This window comes from Choloepus didactylus, chromosome X (assembly GCF_015220235.1).
Source record: "Choloepus didactylus isolate mChoDid1 chromosome X, mChoDid1.pri, whole genome shotgun sequence".
Classification (NCBI taxonomy): domain Eukaryota; kingdom Metazoa; phylum Chordata; class Mammalia; order Pilosa; family Megalonychidae; genus Choloepus; species Choloepus didactylus.
In genome coordinates, this window is record NC_051334.1 from 73,991,195 (window position 1) to 74,007,871 (window position 16,677).

General features: G+C 46.9%; 1 protein-coding gene across 9 annotated transcripts in view; it reads left to right on the forward strand.

The window, feature by feature from the left end:
• Positions 1-15,179, forward strand: part of DLG3 (discs large MAGUK scaffold protein 3) — a 50,744-nt gene extending 35,565 nt beyond the window's left edge. For 4 of the 9 annotated variants that reach the window (XM_037821454.1, XM_037821458.1, XM_037821456.1 and 1 more), the window contains 10 exons: positions 2,955-3,131; positions 3,370-3,445; positions 4,257-4,356; positions 8,025-8,066; positions 9,300-9,350; positions 9,973-10,074; positions 10,688-10,860; positions 11,249-11,358; positions 11,686-11,777; positions 12,911-15,179. In XM_037821454.1, coding sequence (XP_037677382.1) covers positions 2,955-3,131; positions 3,370-3,445; positions 4,257-4,356; positions 8,025-8,066; positions 9,300-9,350; positions 9,973-10,074; positions 10,688-10,860; positions 11,249-11,358; positions 11,686-11,777; positions 12,911-13,017 — 1,030 coding nt within the window. In that variant the 3' untranslated portion in view covers positions 13,018-15,179. The other 5 variants (XM_037821449.1, XM_037821455.1, XM_037821450.1 and 2 more) reach the window with 5 other exon arrangements.
• The last annotated feature ends 1,498 nt before the right edge of the window (positions 15,180-16,677 follow it).

Sequence of the window (16,677 nt, forward strand, 5' to 3'; positions counted from 1 at the left end):
CCTGCTTTTCAGTGTGGTGGTGTGATTTGGAGCAGCTCCAGAAGGTTTCTTTTTCGTCTACTTTCACTTTGATTTTACATGTCATGTTTTCCCTGGGCCATACTCTTTACCCTGCTCTTAAAATGATTCCAGATTTTTCTGGCCTGGCCACTATGTTTGAGAAGATGCAGGAAAACCCTGGGCCTGGCTCTCTCCCTTGGTTCGCAGAGGTACATGGCCATAAGCAAGGGCGACCTAGGAAAGACCAGGACTCATTTAGCACTAGAGCTGGAAAGAACCTTAGAGAAATTCTAAGGAATTTCCCTTGTTAGATAGGAAGTTGGAAAGATGACCTCTAAGGTTCCAGTGTTCAGCAGTGTTCAGCTCTTTTCTCACTTGGAGTTGATTGATGGAAAGGGAAATTCTTGTTAATTCATCTTGAATTCATTCTAAACTGAGAATCATGTGATATAATGCCACCCATGGGTAATTTTACTCAATTGAATTTTCCCCTTGGGTTTTATTTCAGAGTGTACCACAAATTGAAATTATAGTTCAGAATTTCAAACTCAAATATTATGCTTCTATGTTTTTTAACAAGATCATAGTTAAAAAAAAAAGCATTGTCCATTCTGTTCAATAGTCCTCATTCATTCATTATTCATAAATTCCATATTTCCTTTGGACTTGCACATGGGAAAATAGTGTGCTTCGCTTTGCAGCTTCCAGCTGAGCCACAGACTGCCATATTGCAGGTAGAAGTCTTAAGTCTTGGAACTAAGGTCTGGGAAATCCACAGGGCTGTGTGTGCAAATGGGTGGAAACACTTCTGTTAACAGAGAATGTAAAGACAGTCAAAGCCTAGATTGCAGGTAGAAGAATAACAATACAAGCTCCTCACTGAAATCACCCCTTTGTGGTGACTCTGTGAGGAGAGATTCTACTGGATGAGAAAAACAGGAACTTCTATCAAGGTGAGTTGGTTCCCTGAGCAGGGAGTTCTGGTGTCAAGTACCAGCTTTACTGGGGCTGGAGTCAGCTGTGTAGTCTAAAGGAATAAGCTTGTACAACCTTGCTTTAAATATGCCTCCAACACCCCGTCCCCGTCCCCATCCCTGTCCCCATTCACATTGCATATGAGGTCAGATGATTAACATTCTGAAGGCTCTTTAAAAAAAAAAAACAAAAAACAAGCTCTGCCCAGTTTCATTAAAGATAAATTTTACGTGATTTACTTTTCTCCAGTCTATTCTAATGATAATCAATCATCTGGATCAATGAGGGCCAGTGTATACACTCTAGTATTTTCCACACACTGTGCCCAATTTAGTATTATTGCCACTGTAGTGACGGACACCAGTTTGGCCAACATGGCAAAGGACTTGCCTGATTTCCTCAAGGCTGAGCTGTTGTTGGCGAGGACAACCAGTTTTATTTTGCCTTGCCTGATCATCTTCAGAGGCTGGTTGTATCCCAGCACATTCTTTCCACTTTTCATAATGAGTTGGAGCCTAGAGTTGGTTGACTCCAGAGACTTTTTCACCTTCTTTGTGACCACCATCTTCTTGCCTTAGGTGCGGGACAGTCCCCAACCTAAAGCAGCATCCAGGATGGCCAGGGAGCAAGAAAGGAAGGAGGTCCCACCCCAAAGGCTCTTTTTTCTTTTTTTTTTTCTTTCAGAGAAGTTGTAGGTTTACAGAAAAGTCATGCATACAATACAGTTCCCAGATACCTCCCTATTACTGACACCTTGCATTAGTTTGGTACATTTATTACAATTCATGAAAGAACATTTTTATAATTGTACTACTGGCTATAATTCTATTAACTATAGTCCATCATTTACAACAGGAGTCACTTATTGTGTTGTACAGTCCTATGTTGTTTTTTTAATTTTTATTCTAGTAACACATAGATAACCTAAACTTTCCCCTTTTAACCACATTCACATATATATAATTCACTGCTGTTAATCACATTCACAATGTTGTGCCACCATCACCACCATTCATTACCAGAACCTTGCCATCAACCCAAATAGGAACTCTGTTCAAGTCAGGCATTAACTCCCCACTCCTCACTCCCTGTCCCCATCTTGGCCCCTGGTAACCTCTACTCCAGCTTCTGACTCTGAGTTTACTGAAGGCTCTTTTGATTATGCCACTTCCCTACTCTCCAATCTTCAGTGGCCGCTGGATCAGGCCTATTCAAGGCCTTCCAAAATTTGTCCCAGACCTTTATTTCCCATCTCATTTCCTACAACTTCCTTCTAGCTGCAATCATGCTGGTCTCCTCCTTTTCCACAAGCCTGGATGGTATAGGCTCCCTCCCTGTCAGAAGGTCTGGGCTCTGTCAAATCATTCTTCCTCCCCAAGCCTCAGTTTCCCCATATACAAGAGAAAAAGACTGAACTAAGAGAATTTTAGGACTCCTTTCAACCCTATCATTTTGCGGTTCAATGTCAGCCCTCGCTTTCCTTGGCTGCCCCAGGACACAGGGCCATTTCTCTCTTTTGTGCTTCTGTGGCTTTTACCATTTGTTGTTTGGGATTGTAATTAGTGTTTTTAGGTCCTACCTGCAACTGCTTTTTGAAGATATGTTTGTAAACCAAGAAAACCCATTGGTAAGGCTAGTCTTGCTAAGATGTGGATGAGGGAGAGAGGATCATTGAGTGTGTTCCACTTGGGATTTCCACTTTGTGTCCAGAAGCAGGGAGGAGACAGAACTTGTAAAAGATTTTCCTTTACACCCCTTTGTTGGGATATTGAGATGCTTCTCTGAAAGGGGAGTTAGGTATTTACAGCTTTGAAACTGAAAGAAGGATGCACCATCCCTGAGAATTCCTTCGAGTCTGCTGTTGGGCTGCTGTGTCGGAGGCTGAGCGGATTGGCCTTCCTCTGCTGTCCTATCAGAGTGCTGGTCTCCTGGCATTTCCGGGCTGGGGTGGCCACTTCACCTTTCACTGTGTGTTTCAGAGCTCTGTTTGATTATGACCGGACTCGGGACAGCTGCCTGCCAAGCCAGGGGCTCAGCTTCTTTTATGGTGACATTCTGCATGTCATTAATGCATCAGATGACGAGTGGTGGCAGGCAAGACTGGTGACCCCTCATGGAGAAAGTGAGCAAATTGGTGTGATCCCTAGTAAGAAGAGGTGAGTTCTCATGGTCATGAGATAGATCTTTCTTGCCCTTCTCCTGGTGCTTCTTTTTTTCTTCCCTCTGATACCCTGAGTTCTTTGAGGGCAGTGTATGTGTCTTATTCCTTTTTGGTAGAGAGTTGGTGCTCGGAACATAGTTTTGACTCAATGAACCAAACAGTGGCTGCTGCACCTGCCACAACCCACTACTGTATACTGGCAGTAACAGGACTTCTTTCTGACTCCAACACAGGGTGGAAAAGAAAGAAAGAGCTCGATTGAAAACGGTGAAGTTTCATGCCAGGACGGGGATGATTGAATCTAACAGGGTAAGTAGGGATCCTCAAGGAAGCTAGCAAATATACGAAGAGGGGTGAGCAGCTTGGACTTTTGCCTGACATATAAGAGAACTGGGGGAATGCAAAAGAATGTCTCTTTTTCAGGGGGCTGGCTCTGTCCTAGCAGAATACTGGCTACTTTTCAGAAAGCATAGAGGGAGTACTTGAAGGCCCTGGCTGATCTGTTCTCCTTCCACATGGGTAGCTGGCTCATGAAGATGTGTTGGAGTTGGACTGTCCGGAAGGCTTGACTGGCTTGGGGCAAATGAAACCAGTTGTGGGTGTGTGCTGCAAACCCTTTCGGTGCTGTGGGGCGTTTGAACATAGCCTGGCCTCGTCAGCCAGCCAGGAAGGCCAGCTCTAGGGTGCTGACCTCTTTCAGGCCCCATGAGGCATGAGGACTGTCTCCATTCACCCTTTTCTTCTATAAGCTTCGCAGGCCAAAGAACTTCTGGAGCGGTAGAGGGCAAGAGAGACACAGAGTGGATGGTTCTGTGTCTGTCAGTGGCACCTTAGGGTGTGTGTCCAGGAGGCTACAGTGACCTGGTTCTTTAGGAAGTACCAATGAGTGCTGTGAGTCTGGATTAGGTTGAAACCTCTAACATCCCCCCAACATTTTTCTGTAAACATAATTTTCCTCTTACATCACCTTTCATTTAATCTCATAGACTCCATGTGTGAGAGATGGTCTTTTGTTTAGCTCACCATTGTCTTCATTTTAGTTTTCCTTGCATGCTTTAAAATCCATTGTTGTGTTTTTTTTTCTTTTGTCCTCCCCCTCCATCTTCATGTTCTTTCACAGTCGATCAAAACGAAACGTAAAAAGAGTTTCCGCCTCTCTCGAAAGTTTCCATTTTACAAGAGCAAAGAAAACATGGCCCAGGAGAGCAGCATACAGGAACGTAAGTAGCAGCAGAGTACAGAGAGGAGACCATCCACCGCCCTGTCCTCTCTTCCTCATTTGCACCTTCCCTTATGAAAAGATGGGGAAAATGTGTGTGCGCGTGTGTGTCCGTGTGCGCGTGCGGGTGCATGCACACCTGCTTATTTGCACAGAGTCAGGGTAGAAATTGGTATGCACGAGGAGATGTAGAGTCATTTGTTCAGCTCCTCACTCAGAATGGATGTTGGAGGCTCTGAGGTAGAACCTGGTTCAAAGGCCAGCCTAACAGGAAGTTCCTGGCATGGATATTGGAAGTGCCAGACTGAGTTCTGCCACTGTGGTGATGAGAAGTTTTCAGTCAGGTTGGCAGGTTTAGAAATGTTTTTCAAGAGAACAAGGTCTAGGGACTCAGCATTGCTCTCCTGGCTTTTTCCTCTTGTGTTTTCTTTCCCTTAATTTCCCTTATCTATATCAAGAGAGGAGCATTTTCTTCCTTGGATACCTAGAGTTGGGGATACTTCTTGAATGCCTTTGCCATCCTCGAGTCATTTTTCAAAATAAAATCCTTCCTACTTAAACAAAATGACATGGAAGGGGTGTTGCTCAACATTGCCCAAATAAAGATGTATTGAGAAAGATGAAGCTGGTTTGGTAGAAAAGGGCATGAGGCTGAGTTAAATTAACTTTAAGAACCAATTTAATCCTGATTAATGTTCTTCCCCTACCCCATGCCTCAGAAATTAATGGCTCTGACCCGAACCATAAATACTGAGTCAGGCTTATGAAATATTTTCTCATTTGTTTCATCGTGAATTGTAAACATCTCCTCTCATTTACCAGTGACTCCAACATCTTACGTGGAGGGGTCTTGGGGTCCTGGGCTGTGGGGACTGGCAGGAAACTGACTAGTTCTGATAGGAAATATCCTTCTTTTAGGCCAGCTTGGCTCCTGGTCATGGTATCTGTAGGTTGTTGCTGCTTGAGGTGGTGCCTGGTAGATAACAAGGATGCTCCAATCCAAATGGAGGTTTGGACTCTTAAACCCTGGGGATAGCTCAATAAGAGGCAATAGATGAAGTTAGCTCTGCTTGTGGGCAGTGAGAAACAGTCTAAGACAGAGGCCTGAGGTGAAGTCACCATAGTCCACCAGATGAGTCCAAGAAACTCCATGCAGAGCCAGCAGAGCCCAGCCTGGTGAGGTGGGGACTGGGGGCTGGGGGGCAGGGGTGCCTGTTGGATGACAGAGTTTGGAATTGCCTAGTGCTTGTTCTCCAGAAGATGAGCTCATCCCCTGAGGGCTCCACAACTCAGGTCATCTCTGAAGGCTGCGCCCCAGGCTGCATGAAGCTTTCCTTGAGGGGTTTGGACAGAGTGAGTCAGGATTAGGCAAAACCTCCCTGGGATGCTGGTAGTTCTGCCTGCTTGGCTATCACCTGCATAGATGCTTACTCTTTCAGGAGCCCACCAAGGGAAACATTGATTTCAGGGACACAGGAGAGACCCAGGCACTACAGCTCCCAATTTAGTCAAAGCAGGTGCAGCAGACCCGGGAGGGTCACCTGGACTGTCCCGTCGGCCTCCAGGCTGTGCAGTACCCTGGAAAGGTGGTCCACGCCAAGGCCTTCTGGCAACAAATTAGACAGCATGAAGTCCAGATCTCTTGCCTGCCCTGGGAGTTATTTCTGTAGCACAGTTTTTAACCTCACTATAGTTATAGGTCTTCATAGTATTTCATAACTTCTGTCACTAATGCTTACTTGGCTCTGTCTTCTTCCTTTCCCTTGTCTTTTTTCTCTCTTTTCTCTCTTCTCCCGAATTCTTTTCTTCCCTCCCTCCCTCCCTCCTTGCCTCCCTGCCTCCTTCTTTCCCTCCCTCCCTCTCTCTTGCTTTCTGTCCTTGCTGTCTGTGAAATCAGGACTTCCCTGGGTTGAGTGACGATTATTATGGAGCAAAGAACCTGAGTAAGTCAAACTTACACCCCATTAACTGTATTTCTGGCATGAAAGGAGTTGCTGGGGGTGGGGGCATAGGGGACATGGGAGGGAGTGAAGGGCAAGGGGAGGGCGGTGTTCATGGGAACTCAGATACCCCAGCAGGAGGAAGTGGATGTGGCTCTGAATATAGCACTTTCACTCTGGCTCCCTGGTGCCTACTGAAAACCTAACATTCATGGCCAGGTTTTCCTTTTGTACCTTGAAGTGGCAGGGAGGGACCTTGGTGTCCTCCCTTAGAAGTGAGGTAGGCAAGAAGTGCTCCTCTAGGAGTGACCAAACATTTTATCTCTAGCCTGTTGTTAAGGGGAGGGGATGCCAGTTGGTCGAATTCTTCTTCCAAGGACACAGCACTTAAGACTTGGGCAGAAGAATTGCAGCTGCTTCAGTCTCTCTAACGGGGGGGCAGGAATGCTCTGAGCCCCTTAACCCAACCTGCATCTGGGATGGCTCAGCAGATCCAGGGGCCTGAGCAAACAGCCATGGGCCAAGCTTTCCACAGGCTGAGCTGCCAGGGGCCTCAGCAACATTGATGGACCATAGTGCTTTATCTTGGGAAAACTGATTGGCCTCTCCATTCGAGAAAATAGTCCTAGAGTGGAAAATAAAGGGACATAGTCAACAGGGGCCTTGGTGTCTCTGCTAGGTGCAGAGATGCACATACAAACAGCCATCCTGGGGTGGGTACTGTCAGCTTCGTGCTCCTTCAACAACTAACAAAGGCGCAAGGGTAAAGCAGCTTCATCAGGGCATCACTTAGGGGGTGTTCAGGAATGAGCCATGTGTGCCAACTCAACCAGTCCTTCCTGGAGGGGGGGTGGCGGGCCACAGCATATCACGGTCTGGAACAGTGTTGTCTTGGCTGAAACAAGCAGTGTCTCTATCCATCATTTGTTGTGTCCATGTCTCATCTTCATAAGCCTGTCTTCTTGAGAGGGATAGGCTTGGTTTGTGCCAAACTGTGCCTTGTGCCGCCTGCGAATGCCAGCTCTTCTGCTTGTGCTTTCTCCCACGCTCGGATATGGGCAAATCCCAACTGTTGAAAACAGGAGGGTTGTTTTGTCCTCAGAGTGTTCTTGTTTGTTTGTCTCTGTTTTGTGCTATCTTATGGTGGGTGGAAGAGCATACCCCCAATCCCCACCCCTGAAGCCAAGCCTGCCTTCTTGGTAGTGGTGGCAAGAGGGTCATTGGGTCCTACCAAACGGTCAAAGCTTGTTCACTGGTAACTTCTCAGCCTCTTAGTTCTGGAGCTTCCCATGGTTCTGTCCTTTGGGGGCTCTAGAGTCTGGGGAAGAAACTCAAGAACAGCCTGGCCCTTGGCCTTCTCTTTGCCACTGTCACTGCCTTTCCTTTCCTAATGTTAGCCTTGGGAGGTGCATTTTGAGATAGGATTTGGAAACTCTCCAAGTCACTTCTTTTGATTCAGATGAATGAGGTGTTGCTGAAGAAAGTAAGGCTTGTAGTATATAGGGAGGGACTTGGCTGACCAAGAAGGCTCTGGGAACAGATATGAGGTGTCCAGAGGCTCAGGATTGGAGCTGTGCCTTCGAGTGGGCAGCCTGGATGTGGCAAGCCTCCTGTTCCCTGACTTGGTTGTCAGCTCGGTGTTTCTCTCCTGGAGCATTTGAGTTTTGTGCTGTCTGTGACCTCTCAGTGGTGTGTTCTGAATCGGAGTCTCTTTCTTGTTGGCTTGCAGAGGGAGTGCCATCCAACACCAGTGACAGCGAAAGCAGTTCCAGTAAGTGTGTGTCATTCTCCCCCATGTTGTATAGCTCCACTGTTTGTCCCTGCCATTCTCATCCCAGTGTTGCATGGCTGCCATTTCTGTTCAGAGGCTAGTGCTTCTTTTAGCCACATACACTTTGAGATCCTGGAAATGCTGTGGCCAGTTCATTCTCCTGAGGAGATAGGGTTTGCCTCATGGGTTAAAGGAAGGGTATGAAACCTCTAGTTCTGGCCAGGACCTGACTTAAAAACATCCCAGGGTCCTGGAACAGGTGCACTGCCGATAAGGAACTCCCTTCCCTGGACACTTTGGGGGTGTAGATGCTGCCAATTTTACGGATTTGTTCAAAGACCAAAAGAAAAGGTTTTTGTGGGCTACTGTCCTGAATCTGCCTTTCCAGGTCACTAAGGCCTGGGTTGAGGCCTGGTAGCCCTGCCTTTTAGCTGCATTAAACCACCAGGTAATTGCCAAGTTTCCCTCTGGAGGTCCCATGACCAGAGCAGAGAAGCCATAGTTCAGAACTTTGGGAGCACCAGCCTCTCTGTGGTTGTGGAGGCTAGAGGCCAGGGCCAAATTTGCCCAGCAGTCTTAGGTTCTGAAGAATCCTTTGAGCATGCATCCAATGGCTTGCTGCAGATAGCGCTGCCTTTCCCAGCACTACTCTCAGCCACTTTGGGACCTCTGGGCACATCATTGCAGGGGTGTATGCACCTTTAACCAGGAGGAGTGAGCAGGGCTCCACATTGCTCTTAAAGGGCTCTGGGACCCTCAGCCCAGCCTTGTGCCACTTTCTGGATGCTTCTTGCAGTGGCAGAGGGCCAGATAAACCCCTAAAAGGCTGAAGATAAGCTGCAGCTTTGGAGATCTGCAAAAGTGCCTTGACCCCCCTGCCTGCAGTTACCAGAGCAAGAGGGCAACTGAACACAGTAGACTGCTACCTATGAGAGCAGTTACTAAGGAATTGGGCTTGTTTTTGGTGGAGGCTTTATGGATCCTGGGTCATGTATCCTCACTCAGCTATAATTTGCTGAAAGAGATTAACTACTAACTCTTGCCTTGGAGGCGGTGAAGGGTTCCCACTGCTTCCTTGCCAAATGGAGAGCAGAAAGGACCATGGGGCAGGTGTTAGTACCACTCAATTAAGGCTTTCTGGCAGATGAGGGTGTGGGATGAATGCTGTAGAGAGATGAAGGATGCAGGGAAGCAGATCATAAAGTGCTAACACATCTCCCTTTTTTGTTGCAGAAGGACAAGAGGATGCTATTTTGTCATATGAACCAGTGACACGGCAAGAAAGTAAGCCCCCTTGTGAGAGTCGTGCCTTCACGCTAGTCTCCCAGTCATGGAACTCAGCACAGCGGTTGGCTGTGGCAGCAGAGGGGAGAACCTGGGGGCATAGGAAGGCTTGACTCATTGCCCCTGGGCCTTATTCTCTTCTACTTCATCCTGATATTATAGGGAAGGCCTTTCAGCATGTGCCTCTCACTGTACTTTTGCCTGCTGCTGCAATGCCTTCCAAAGAACAGGACAGATGTACAAGGTAGACAAAGGTCTGTTTCAGTAGGTCTAGCCACTGCTAAAAGAGAGAGGTCCTAGTCTCTCCCTTCAGTGGCTGTTTTGAAAAAAAAAAAATAACAGAAAAAACAACTTGCTCAGTGTGTAGCCTCGACAAAGAGATATCTGCTGAATCTGTTTTGGACAGGGCAGGGCTCCTGATCACAGACATACCGTGGACTTAGACGTCCCCAGCTTAGAGGCTCTTTGATATATTTGGAGTTAAAAGCCAGAGGATGGCCATGGACGCCTCACCCCGTCTGACTTGTGGCTCCAGGGCCTGCGTGTTCTAGCTGGACCCTAAGGAGGAGAGGGCTATGTGGTGGGAGCCTCTGTTCATTGTCTCCCTGCTCTCCCTCTTTAGTTCACTATGCAAGGCCTGTGATCATCCTGGGCCCAATGAAGGACCGAGTCAATGATGACCTGATCTCTGAGTTCCCACATAAATTTGGATCCTGCGTGCCACGTAAGAACCCTGGAGGGCTTTGGGAATGAGGCGCCGATGCCTCGGGAACTGTTGCTCTGATGTTTAATGGAAAGGATCTGGCATCAGATTCCAGAGGGCAATCTTGGAACGTGGATACATGGAACACACCCTAAAAGAGATTAGGCAGCAATAGATTCCCCAAAAGCTGATGGGGTAGGAGGACTAAGACATCAGGCTTGGTTGCTTGCTCCCTTGGAGAGAAGTCTGAGTGGTGATAGTTGGGTATGGCTGGCAAAAAAGGGAGCCCCACACAAAGTGGAGCTGGGGTGACTTGTTCTGTGGTCCATTAGGTTCCCTTTGCCAGGCCTTGGTTAAGGAAAGATCACCTTTCAGGTTCAGTTCAAGCTAAGACAGATAGTCCCCTGTGGTGGTGATGATGGTGGTGGGGTACCTGGAGGTCGAAAAAGAAGTAGGCAAGACAAACTTTTTCCCAACTGCTCCCCACCCCACCCACCAACTCCTCTGCAAAAAAAAAAATAAATAAATAATGGAGTGGTCATATGACCCAGGTGAGAGAGGAGCAAGTCAGCTTTTCTGGGCTTGGGGCAGGTCATCGTCCTTGAGCCACACAGAAATTCCTTTCTTCCTTCAGATACTACCCGGCCTCGGCGTGATAATGAGGTAGACGGACAAGACTATCACTTTGTGGTATCCCGAGAACAAATGGAAAAGGATATTCAGGACAACAAGTTCATTGAGGCAGGCCAGTTCAATGATAATCTCTATGGGACCAGCATCCAGTCAGTCCGGGCAGTCGCCGAGAGGGTAAGTAGAGAGGAGATTGCTGGGTTCAGTAATCCTCAAAGGGAAGATAGAAACACTCACACTAATGTTCTACTTGAATTCTCATCCTTCAAATGCAGGGGTTCCATCCTGCCGACAGCCATGGCAGCCAAGTGTCTGCCTCCTTCATGCAACTCACCCCAGAACTTCACCCACCAGGCTATAGGGAACCCTCTGCAGGCCCAGCCTTTTCCGGGTAGTAGGAGCAAAATGTGGAGCCTGGCTCCTTCAGGGGTAGATCCTCTAGGCCACTCAGGGTGCCCCTGGGCTCCTTCCCCTGAAGTGCATCTTGGGAACGCCACTGGCTTTCTGCTTGGGGTTGGGCAGTCAGGAAGCGGGTGAGATTGATCCAGGTTTCTGCTTTTTTCAGGGCAAGCACTGCATCTTAGATGTTTCTGGCAATGCTATCAAGAGGCTGCAGCAAGCACAACTTTACCCCATTGCCATTTTCATCAAGCCCAAGTCCATTGAAGCGCTTATGTAAGTGTTTATTGGAACTTAGAAACACACAGCTAGGATGGAGCTGTGGAAAGGAAATGGAGAATAAAGTGACTTGTGGGCAAGGGTAGGACCCAGTGGAAGCTTGAAGGACCCAGCTCAGATCACTGGGTACTCCTTCTGTTCTCAGTGTCTGCATTTATTCCCAATTGGGCCTCGGGCCCCGGAATGTTTGAGAAAGGAGTTGAGCCATGGGCCACTGCTTCTCTGAGAGGGCAGCTTGGTTTTCAGGAAGCCTGGAACACTCTTTTATGTTAATGAAAATATAGAATCTAGTTTGGTATCATTTTTCTCTTGTGTCTTTGGCAGGGAAATGAACCGACGGCAGACATATGAACAAGCAAATAAGATTTATGACAAAGCCATGAAACTGGAGCAGGAGTTTGGAGAATACTTTACAGGTAAGCATCCCTGCTGCCCAGCCTGGGGTAACATGGGAGCAGCCAGACATCTATTTCTAAAAGTGTCACAAAGAGCTTTAGACACCTTGCACAGAGTTTTCTGGATGCTTTTGAGCTCAGACTTCCCCCAAAGTGTTCAGCTTCCCCTCATCCAGTTATATAGCAGCTTAGCCAGGTGATAGTACAAACCACCATCACCACATGCTGCCTTGTATTGTTTATTTTGTCTTGTCCCTACTAAATTGTAGGCTCCTTATATTACTTTGTTTACTCCCCCCCCCCCAACTCCCCAATCCCCACCTCTAGTCCATTACTTTGCCTTACATGTTTTAGGTGCTGAATAAACGTTTGTTGATGATGATTCCTTGGTGTGGTGTTCAAATTGTCTGTCAGTACGTATGTGTGTGTGTGATTATATTGTCACCTCCTTTAGAAGGTCAGTTCATAAAAGTTTGGGAAGGTTTCTATGAAATACGTCCCTTACCTTTTAAAGTGCGGTGACATATATGTGCTGGTTGGTGTTGAGTAAATTCTAGCTGGTGGTGGGCTGCTAGGTTGACTGGATAAAGAATTCATAAATGTACTCTCATATCTTGGATCTTTGGCACTCACTTCACTGTTTGCATCTGTGTCCTTGTTTGCTGGGCTGACCTCTGACATAGAGCAGATGTGATAGCCCCAGGAGCACCGCCCCTTGCCAGAAATTGTGGCTTTCAGCCCTTTATCTGGATAAGTGAGATTTTCCAAATCTTTCAGTAAGGTGGCTTTAGAAGTACAAGCCACCAGCCCTTCGGTGGCCAAGAGCCGCAAGGTCTGGCATATAATGGGAGCTCAATAAACATTTATTTATTATTAGTTTCGGAATAGACACAGTTTTCTCTTCCTCGCTAATTAGTCTCACTGCCTCTCAGCGAATTGACTTCAAGCCCTTGGCTTGGAGCTCCTAGCCAGTTTTCCTTACTGCTTTAAACTAACGGCCAGCCATCTAATCAAGCTAAACCCACGCTTCTGTGAGTGTGGTGTCCTTCATGCCTGTGGGGTGAGTTGTAGGATTGTTGGGTGAGGCAGAATTGCCGTGGTTTGGGGGTATGCTGTGGACCACAGTAATAATTTTGTTTTCCTCTCCACTTTAGCCATTGTACAGGGTGACTCACTGGAAGAGATTTATAACAAAATCAAACAAATCATTGAGGACCAGTCTGGGCACTACATTTGGGTCCCATCCCCTGAAAAACTCTGAAGAATCCCCTCCAACCATTCTCTTGTGAACAGAAGAAATCAAGTCCCTCTTCCCTCCTCCCTCTTCATTCCTGTCCCCATGGGGAGAACAAATGACTACTGTTCTTGTCCCCTTTTTTAGATATGTCAAAAAAAATTGAGTTTTCTAGTCCTGTTCTGGTTTTTGTTGTTTTTTTTTTTTTTTTTTTTTTTAATTTTTGTTTCATTTTAGTTTATTTTTTGGGATGATGCCATCTCACTCATCATGTGACTGTGCCCATTCCTGCATGGACCTTTCCCAAGCGCTCGCACAGGTGCAAATCCATCCAAGTCATTGTTTTCTTAAAAATCAAGCAGAAGCGAAGAGAAGCGAGGAGGACTGATGGAAAGACAGACTCTGGACAGCTACACGGGCGTGTGAAATGAGCTATATGCACAACACGATGAGATGCTCCTGGGGCTTTTCTACAGATCTGTATTGCTGTCTTGCGCCTCTGAACAGTGCAACATAACGGCAACACAAAGTATCTTATTTATATATATATGTAATTTATATAAAATATATAGAAATTATTATATATATATTATACACTCTCATATAATATATATATATTCACACACACATTTGGACTAGAAAATCTGTGGAGACTTCATCAATGGTACTATGTTATTAGAGAAATGTTTTAATTTTCATATTCCAATCAGATGGCATCTTATATCCCAACTGGTTGGGAAGGGATTGAAAATAACAGTAGTAAGTGCTGTACTAAAGGCACTTGCATCTGCTCATTCTCTTGAGAGCTCAGGTAGGAGGGGGTCATCTTGAGACCCCTGAGAGAGGGCTTTTTTTGCCTGGGGCGGGGAGAGAGGGTTGGAGACTTGACCCTAAAGCAGCTGCTGCCCTTGAAGTGCAGTCAGTCCTGTGTGTGGAAAGCACGAGAATGGCTAACGATGCTCCATATTAAATTGCCTATTGTTTTATGCCACCTGATGTGTCTGCATGAGAGATTTCCTTTTTTGTTTGTTTTTAAGCTGCTGTTAAACCAAAACCATGTTGTGCTACTGTGTCAGCCTTTTTCATTATTCCAAGTTTTGCTTTTACTATTTAAGTGAATGCGTAGAATCCAATTTGACAGTGTTCTAAAGGCTTATAATGTTCTGAAGGAGCCAGACTTGGTGATAAACAGTAGATGACCCAGGCCTGGCCTGGTCATCCACAGAAGGGAAAGTGTCTGCTGGTAAGGGTAGGGGCTGGGGCACTCTGCATCTCGGTGTTGTCCCTTTACTTACCTGCCAGGGGCACGCAGGACTCAGCTGAGGCTCCTTCACGGGTCCCCCTGACAGGGATGGGGAGTAACTTTTCCTTCCTTGCCAGGACAACGGAACAGCACTAGGCTTAGCCAGCTGTGTACTTAGTAGTTTGATTTGGGCTTTTTTTGCAGCTGCTTCATATGCCCTACCCCAGCCCCCTCACCGACAGCTGGTAGCTTACTGTTTCTTCAAGAAGAAAGTAGATTCGAATGCTGTACATTTGAGCTGTAGAGCAAAACTTCACTTCCCGGTGAGATGTGAAATCTTGTAGCTTTTTCTTGGAGGCCAAAGGCAGTGATTGTGGCCAGGGGGTGTTTTTCTCTGACCACAAATGCAGGCCATGGGTGTGGTTCAGGCCCCCTCCCCATCCCCCACTGCTCCTTTTAGCCAGTGTGCCTCCCTCCCCTCCACGCTGGAGGGGTGACACAGGGGAGAAGAAAATAGAAATGCTTGGCCCTAGGGCCTAGTCAGCCGTTTCCTGGCCCATGTGGTCTGATCAGTGCAAACAGCTCTCTTCTGAAGACACTTAAGTGCTACCAGCCAAATTGGGGGGATCTGTTAACATTTATCCTACCAGCATAATGGGGCTAACAGTGTGGGGCCCAGAATAAGGGTAAAGAAAGGGCAGCAGCTTTACCTGGGCTGAAGGCAAAGAGGGAGAAAGTGATGGCCGATTATGACTCTGGGGAGGAGGGGGTGAGCAAGGAGTGTGGATTTCTACGATAACTAAGCGATATATCCTGAATGATGCTCGGCCCTCTACCTCTCCCGGGGAAGAAACACAAAGATGAAAAGTAAGCATGACACTAGTTGGTTTACCAGTGTTCCTTCCGAGGAGACATATATTTTTTAATAAACGATAGTTGCAATGAACTGTGGCTCAGAGACCTTCTTGAAAGAGTTGAGGAGGGAGGGTGGTGGGTGCACAGCAATGGGAGAACAGTCTCGGACCTTTGTTTGGAGGCCCAAAGGCTCTCAACTTGGCGATGAGCAGCTGACTTAGCCAGGAGTTCCTCTGGATGGTTATAGACGGGTGGTGGTAATGAGTCCCTTGCAAAAGCTCTATGCCCAGGCTGCCCCTACAGCCCTCAAATGCTGCCTATAATAGCCCAAACTGGGGGTGGGGGGAGGGGGGGACACATCCTTCGTGGTGAAATGCCGACATTTTCCTGAAATGCTGACATTTCCCCAAAAGGTACACAAGACAGGGCAGTGGCCACAGCAGCAAAGGTGTTAAGAGAAATCTGGATTCCCAGTTAGCAGCAGAGGATGGAGGAATCAGATTGCTAGAGAATACTGGCCTACCAGCTACTGATGCTTCCAGAAAGCCTTGAGAGCTCATGGGAAAGTGCAGGTGGTATGGGCCCAGCGTAGTACCCGAGTGGCAGAGCAGGGTGACAATCATCCCTGTAGCCCCCAGAAGAAGGTGTTTAGAGTACTTAGAGAAGATATTTATGCCATGGCTGATGTCACTGCCGCTTGTGTTGAGAAGCCAGAGGAGGTGTTGCTGTAAGTAAGGTTGAGAGCGATGACAGGATGAATGGCCCCACCATGGGGGAGCTGAACCACAGTAAGGATGATTCCGCCCTCATGTTTGTACTGCTTTTCAGTTTGCAGAGTGCTTTCTTGAACCACATTCTCATTTTGCTAGAAGGCGGCCCAACAAAAGAGAGGCCCCAAATTGCTCAGTGGGGGTTAAGGAAATCAGCTCCCAAGCACACAGGGAACAAAGTGTTGGCCTCTTGATTCTTCATCTCTTAATGGAGGAAGACCTGTATGACCAAACCTGAAAAGATTCATAGGATGATATGACTAAATAAAATACTTGTTCAAACACAAATGATTTAATTTTATCTGAAGTCAAGAGTGCAAAAAGAAATTAGCTGACAAAAGCCAAATCTTTATCCAAAGCAAGTGTGGAAGTTGAAGGGCTTAAGGATAAAGCTAAAATGGATGCAGAAGGAAGAGATGAGCTGAAGGACCGGGAAGAGACCAGAAGGGAAGTATCCTGAATGAACCAAGGCCGAACTGAAAAGGGGCATTGGACTCGGGCAGAAAGGTCAGCACTAAAGGACAATGGAGCCCTTCCGAAAGGGCTGCCTGGTGCCAAACATGAAGCCCAAGGGATCAGAAAACCTTGGAGTAATGATATGAGAAGGTGTTCGGAGAGCTGTTAGCTTTCTACAGGTAATCCAATAAATAAGTATTGATGTTAAAAACAAGCCTAGATGCCTGACAAACTCAACTTGGGCCATGGCAGTATTCACTCACTGGCAACATTCCCAAGTCTTGTCCTTCACCCTGTTCCCACCTAGGATTTCACGGCCTGGATTCTACTAATCCTTTTATCCATTCAGTCAGTTCCTTGGCA